The sequence below is a fragment of the Nannospalax galili genome, unplaced genomic scaffold (genome assembly GCF_000622305.1).
Source record: "Nannospalax galili isolate Female #2095 unplaced genomic scaffold, S.galili_v1.0 scaffold137, whole genome shotgun sequence".
NCBI classification, from domain to species: domain Eukaryota; kingdom Metazoa; phylum Chordata; class Mammalia; order Rodentia; family Spalacidae; genus Nannospalax; species Nannospalax galili.
Window position 1 is genome coordinate 1,133,652 of NW_008340203.1, and position 7,548 is coordinate 1,141,199.

At 46.9% G+C, this 7,548-nt stretch overlaps 1 protein-coding gene across 1 annotated transcript in view; it reads right to left on the bottom strand.

Moving 5' to 3' along the window:
- Positions 1 to 4,151: 4,151 nt before the first annotated feature.
- Positions 4,152 to 7,548, bottom strand: part of Krt32 (keratin 32) — a 12,779-nt gene continuing 9,382 nt past the window's right edge. The window contains 2 exon segments of the mRNA XM_008835233.1: positions 4,152 to 4,363; positions 6,844 to 7,064. Coding sequence (XP_008833455.1) covers positions 4,234 to 4,363; positions 6,844 to 7,064 — 351 coding nt within the window. The 3' untranslated portion in view covers positions 4,152 to 4,233.

Below are 7,548 nucleotides of genomic sequence, written 5' to 3' on the forward strand. Positions count from 1 at the left end.
CATAAATGATCTCAAGAGCTGTCTGTTTAGCAAAATTTAAGTCTTTGCATTCAAGGGTTAAAAACCTCCAAGGAAAATTGGTTGATTGGCGGGGGGGTTATTTTGATGTTGTTTAGAGACAGACTAGCCTTGAACTCACAGTCTTCCTCCCTCAGCCTCCCAAATCTTGAGATTATGTGTCTGTGACACCATGTCCAGCAAGAGAATTGTTTTATTATTAATGATTTTCACAATTACAGCCTGGAAGATGTATATTTTTGCCTTATAGAAAGTTTTGCTACTACAAAGGAGAAGAATAAATTCACTCAGTACAATTCAGGCCCCACAAACTTTCTCCCAGACATTGTGTCCAACTCCTGATCTTTCTCCCAGGAAACGCCACCCTCTGGCCAAAAGGGCAGTGCTATCAACAAGCCTTCAGCCCCAGAAGAAGGAACTTTACGACACCGAGTGCCAGAGCCAGACCCAGAGTAATAACCTTAGAGAATATTGTGTCTTTGAAAAATATGCCCTTTCTTCCTTCAACCACACTTCAGGGGGATCCCTAACACCCGTGGGAGTTTCTCCCAAACATCATATATGCCCCAGTTTTTATTACTTCATCATGTCCCTACCTATGTTTCTTATAAATCAGGGTTAATTAAGCTCAAAGCTTTTGATACGGGGACAGAGTTCCTCTGAGAAACCCATGTATGAAACACACCAGGAGATCCTGGTACTAGTGAGGCATAAATATTTTCCATGTCCATGCCCATAGCTTCTTTACCTGTCAGAAAAACAGGAGGGGCAGGATTATAGCCATCCTGGAGGTACACCCCAGACATGGAAGGCACTGGCCACCAGTTTCCATCAGGACATACAGGCTCTGGTCTGTGAGGTTTAGTTTCATACAAAATCTTTACTAGGTATTTGTGTGGTCAGACAGGTCTTGGCGAGTTGCAATGACACAGGGGTGGAAACGAAGACTTGGTTGGATTAGACAATATGGGCTGGGGGAAAGGAGCCTGCAGGAGTCTGCCAAAGGGCCCAGGAGCCTGGGACTCCTACCCTACCCAGGACTCCCGTGTGATTGCTCCTGCTCGGCTATCAGCCACAACCTAAGGGCTGGGCTGGCCTTGAACCACACAAAGGGTGCAGAGAGCCGAGTTGGGTGGCTGCTAGTTATTTTTTTAAAGGAAGTATACTCCAGGAAAATGTCAGCATCTGCGAGAAAATATCTCCACTCTTAGGGACCAAAGAACGAGGAAGGGAAACTGTTTATTATCCTGAAATAACAGTAAGCCCGGGTGCTTGGAGAAAGCATAAAGAGCTTAGAGAGACCTGCTGGGATTGGCGTATAAACAGTTGGCTTTCACTCACTCCTGTGGGTTGCATGTCTGTGAGTACATCTTTCCTTCCCTCTGGGTCTTAGACTGCTTGTCTGTAAAATGGGAGAGGCTGGACCAGATCTTCCGCAAGGCTCCTTTTGGTCTGGCAGTCGAGACCAACTTAAACCAAAAGCACTCTCTGTGATTGTGGGAGCCTCCTCCGTGTGCACTGTTCAATCAGCACCGCTCAGAACAATGCACCCGTAGCCATGTGGGGCTAGTACAACAGAACTGATTTCTTTCCTATTTATTTAATTTTATTTAATTAAAACTTAAATAGCTATGTGTGGCTAATTAGTGGCTACTGAATGGGACAGAGTAGGTCAGGATTCTAGAAACACAGATTTGGTCCTTTCTGTACATATTGTTCTGAATATATCTAAGCACATTGTAAAAAAGATTTGCAGAGAAGGGATTATTAGTTTGAATGCAGTTATGAAGAACTCTGTATTGCCAGAAGCCCCTGTCCCTCAGCATCCCAGCACCTTGAAACTTTACCTACTTACCAACCAGGACCCACAGCTTGCCAAGCAGCATATTTGTGCCTCCACTGTCAAGCTCTGGTCTGCCAGGCAGGCACGCAGGATCATGTCTTGAGAGCCCCCAGGCAGTGATGGGAGCCAGTCCACATTTCATGATTTCTTGGCAAGGCCAGTGGGCAGATACTTAATAGGAATATTACTCGACTCATTAAGGAAGAGCTGTATGTTCCGAAGCTAAGATCTCTGGCTCTTTGCTTTTCACCTGCCGTAGCCAGCCCACTGCTAATGCCAGCCCCTCACTGGGTCTCTCACACTGAGCCCTTCATTTTTCCAGCGTTGCCTTGAGTGCCTTGGTTGGGACCCTGTAAGTAGATTTCTCCATAGACTATTGTCTATCGTCCTGCCTTTCTGCTATCCTGTCTACACTGTTTGGTGAAATGTTCTAAAATTCCACTCTGTTCATGTCATCCTTGGGCCCACATCCTTTGGGAAAGAGGCCAGGCTCTTTGTGGGGTACCTGAGGCCCCCCACAGCCCAGTGCCCTTTTCCCTTTGAGTTTTATTTCATCAACTATTCACCCAGGAACTTGGGGCTCCAGCCAAGAGTGCCACTTGAGGCCTCCCAATCATAACCACTGCCTCCCTGCAGACCCCACACTCATATCCAATGCTCTGTGAATCCCGTTCAACCTCCACTGCTAATCACAAATGCCACCAGCTATTAGAAGCCTTTGAATATCTGCTTCCTACCAAAATGTGCTAGTCTTTATTCCTTCTGCATAGGAATTTGGCAGTGAGGCATGGTGGTTAAAAACAATCCTGACATGCAAATAGATTTGGGTTTGAATCTTTGTCCTTGCATGTAATCTTGGACAATGAATCTGTGCATCTATGTCCCAGCTTCCCGTGTCTAAAAAGAACACAATAGCAACGAGACAAGGAGGCCATGAGAGCTGCATGTGTTCATCTCTATAAGATGCTCAACAAGACAGAATGGATAGAAGTACATAGTAAGTGCTTGCTAAGAGGTAGCACCAGGCCTGGTGATGCTGGTACAGGCCTATAATCCCAGCTAGTCAGGAAGCCAAAGCAGGAGGATGGCAAGTTCAAGGCCATGTTGGGCTATAGAATGAGTTCAATAATAATTTAGTTAGACCCTGTCTCAAAATAAAGCGTTTAAAAAAAAAGAGGACTGGCGATGGCTATAGCTCAGCGGTGAAGCCCTTACCTGGCAAGCACGAGGCTCTACCTAAATTCAATCACCAGTGTATCCAAAAAGGAAAAAGAAGGGAGGTAATGGTCAGTGACTACAATGATTGATGAGGAAGGAGTGGGGCTTTGCCAGCTCTGATCTTAGCTCCCCTCTAAGTATAAGTGTCTGGATGATGGGGATCACTCGTGGGGTTTTTTGGTATCCCCACACCCAGCTGTAGTTTCCAAACAGTGAAAACCCTGAATGTTATCAAGTCAAGCGTCTATGGGGCCTGAAGCTTTCAACTTAGCTCTTTGTCCACCACTTACCAACTGTGTGACCTTGGGCCAGTCTGTTAACCTTTCTTGACCTCGGTTTCCTCATTTACAAACTGAAGGGGAAAAAAATGATACCTTGTTCATAAGGTTTTGGCAGGTTTATATGAGGCACAGTTAACAGTGTCTGGGGACCATCTCCTGACTTAGCCAGGCTTTAATGCCAACCCTGCACCTAGGATCATGTGGTAAAGACTTCTTGGATGAATGACCACTTTGTGCCAGCTGGATGAGACTTGGGGGGTAACTTTATTAGAGTATTATTCTCAATTACAGTACTTCGGTCAAAGTTTCTGGCATGGCCCTCTCTCTTCTCTTTATTCTTTTATTACTTGGCTCTGGAGCAATTGCCTGATTTAAACTGGTTTATGGCATGCAGGCCTTTTTAGTGAACACCTCTTGAGTCTATGTGGAAATAGGAGAGGCGTAAAAATAAATATAAAATTTGGTCACTTACTTCTTGAGCCCAAATGAGTAGAATTGACTCATGGATACGCTAGTGTGAACAGCAAAGACACAGACATGTGCAGGGCCATTGTATGAAGCTTTATTTGAAGGTTCACTGAGAACACATGCATAGCACAGACAACCGGAAACATCACCAAAGACAACCTTCTGCCCATGGAAATAGAGGCGGCAGCTTCAAAGCAACGAGGGCAAGGGCACGCCGCCGCCCCCATAGTGTCAGAACATGTTGCGAGTGGTCCACTTCCTGGTTCTGCTCAGGGTCATCTAAGCTGGTCTAGTTTGCCCTGCTCTTTTGATGATCACAGAACTGGTCAGTCTTGGCCTGAGGAGGCACCAGGCCATGTAGCTCGGTCCCGCCAGGATCCACAAACTTAGGGATAAGAAGGGACTTCAGTAGCGGCTCTGGAGACGAGGTGAACAAGGCACACAGAGAGTGCGGGGCACACAGATGGAGCGGGACCCTCCAGGGGAGGGGGCACCAGGCTGGCAGGAGGGAGTGGAGCAGGGGTTACAGGGCAACCTGGGAAAGAAAGTCACAATAGGGCAGCATTAGTGAAGGGGCCCAACTCTATCAGATACCTGTCTGAGCGCTCTACTGTTCACCCCCTTCACCCAGCTTGTCCCAATCACCCTCATCTCTGCCTGTGCTACCTCAATGGGCTCCTGGCTGATTCCTACCCCCCAATTCTACTCTGGTCTCTCCTTCTAACCCTTGGCATATTAATGGCCAAAATGATCTCCTATAGACACCAGTCTAATCATGTCCTTCCCCTCCCTAAACCTTCAGTGGCTCCCACTTGGGCCAACAGAAGGCAGGAACCCAAACACTTCCCACTCCCATTCCTCCTCAAAGTCTACTATCATTTGAGTTCCAGCCTTCTGCCAGTTCTTCTGTGAGCCATCCTGTTCAGGTCATGGGGCACATGCCTCCTCTTTCTAGAACTCTCCTTCCTAACCACTCATTGAATCAATTCCTCCTCTTCTTTAAAAGCTCAACTTAACTGTCACATCTCTGAATCCCCCCATCCCACTGCTAAATTCCCCCGGTGTTCCTTCTCCCATCATAATGAGTAATTGCTCTGTTATGGTCCATCTCCCAGCTAGACAGTGAGGTCCACAGTTATGCATGTGTGCCCCCCCCATATACCTGGCATAAAGCAGGCACATCATAAGAATGTGTTGAATAAGAATAAATAATAAATGGATGTGGAATGAATGCATGGCACAGAGAAACAGGATGATCTCAGAGTGGCAGGCTGGGGCACAGAACCAGAAACACTGGACGTTGGATGGAGACCAAATAGTACAGAGACCCAGCAGGTAGCCTGAAGGCCACATTCAGTGTGAAATGTTTTTCACTTGGCTGGCACCTTATTTTTTAATATGTTGAATATATTTTAAGGCTGAGAAATCTTGAAACAATACAGACTCCAACTTCCCTTGAACAGTTGGAAGGCCAGCAGTACTTGGCCTGCATCTCACATGGTGGAAGTGGCCCTAAGGAGACAGCACTTCCTCCTTGGATGCAGTACAAGCCCCCCTGACTTCCACAGTCTCATAATGTATGTATATTAACAGCCTTGTCCTTGCCATTATGGATTCACACATCTGCCCTGGGGGACTAGATTCTGAATAACAGAGAAGCAAGGCTAAATGTAAAACAAAGAACTGCCACACAGGGGCTAGAGAGGTGGCTCAGTGAGTAAAAGGCTTCCATCCAAGTGTGAGGACCTGAGCTCACACCCCCAGAACCCATGTAAAATCAGACACAGCAGCACACATCTATAATCCTAATGTTCTTACACACACACACACACACCATGTATATATACACAGATTCACAGATTGTTTTTTAAGAAAGAAAGAAATTGCTACAACACTGTCCACCCAGTATCCACATTCTGCATCCAGGCAGCCACTAGGTCCTGCTGATTCTGCTTGCCCAGGACTAGGGGCAGATACCTCTGGCTACCTGATCATGCCTTCCCCACCCTTCGCTCCTGAACAGTGTCCCTGCCTGCGTCCCCTCCCACTCAGTCCTCCTTACAGCCCTCAGGATGATCTTCCCAAGAGTAGTTTTTGGTTTTCTTTGACTCAAGTCAAGAAACGTTTACTGAGCATCTACTATGTACCAGGCACAGGGAGTCAAGTGCATCCTACTGTCTCTGCATTCTAGATGCCTAACAGTCAGGAGAAGATGAGCAGTTCATCAGATTCTAAATTCCCCCACAAAGGGCTGGAGCGATGGCTCAGTGGTTAAAGAGCACTGGCTGCTCTTGCAGAGGACCTGGGTTTGGTTCCCAGCACCCACATGGTAGCTAACAACTGTCTGTAACTCCAGTTCCAGGGGATCTGACACCCTCTTCTAGCCTCTGCAGGCATTGTATACACAGGTACACTTACATACATGCAGAAAAAAATACTCATACACATAAAAATAAAAATAAATAAATCAAAAAATTTTTAAAGAAACTATACCTCCAGGAAACATATCCTTAAATTAATTAATTAATTTCCTCACAAAAACAGAGGGCTCCTTTTTAGTTGCCCCTAGCTGACAGTTCCTGTCCTGCTGCCTACCAGAGTGCAATCAAATGAAACTACCTCCTGTCCTCCCAACACCCCAAAAACCTCTCCCCCCAGTATGACCTCTGGTGGTCTGTCTGCCTGTGCTCCAACAGACACAAACAATCTGAAAGCAAATGCTATGTCACCATCTAACTTGGTGTCCCCAACCCCATGGCACCTGGCACATGGTGGGTACTTCAAAGGAATTTGTCAACTTGGAGTGACACAGGATGGCCTCCTCTTGGCCAGGTTTGAGATAGTGGCCTATACATCATCCCCTGGCCTTCATTAGAGCATGCCAACTTTCTGATGGCTTCTTATTCATGACAGGGTCTGAGCTAATGTCCCTGAAGTGCGGGTAGATCCCATGGCTTCCTATAACCCCACAACTCTGGTACACATTCTGCAGAACCTCTCCCCAGGTCCACATACTTGCTGTCTTCACTCTCCAGCAGGCCCCGGTACGTGTTGATCTCACACTCCAACCGGGCCTTGACGTCCAGCAACACCTTGTACTCTTGGTTCTGTCGCTCCAGGTCACAGCGGATGTCAGCCAGCTGGGACTCCACGTTGGTGATCATGCACTGCATCTGGCCCAGCTGGGAGCTGTAGCGGGCCTCAGTCTCCCCCAGCGTGTTCTCCAGAGAGTCTCTCTAAGGCAAAGGAAACAACTGTGAATGGGGCAACTACTCTCCGTGGCCTGGTTCAGACAGAGAACCAAGAAGAACCAAGTCTCTCCCTGGTTGCAAATGACCCCTTTCTACCTAAGCCACTGGAGATAGAAGCCCAGAGAAGTTAAGTAGCCTGTTCAAGGTTAAATTGCAGGTAGAACTAGGGTTTGGACCCAAGTCCTGAATTTGATCTTCTATCCCTGATTCCTTCTGCACAGCTTAGATTTGAGAGGCATCAAGCATTTCTAATAAGACATCATGTTTTTTCTAATGACTTTCAACCTATTAAAGTCATATAGGATACTTTAAAAAATACTAATGGGCCAGGCATGGTAGCACACACCTTTAATCCTAGCACTCAAGAGGCAGAGACAGGCAGATCTCTATGAGAGCAAGGCCAGCCTGATCTACTTAGAGAGTTCCAGGCCAGCTGGGGCTACAGAGAGACCCTGTCTCCGAACATATA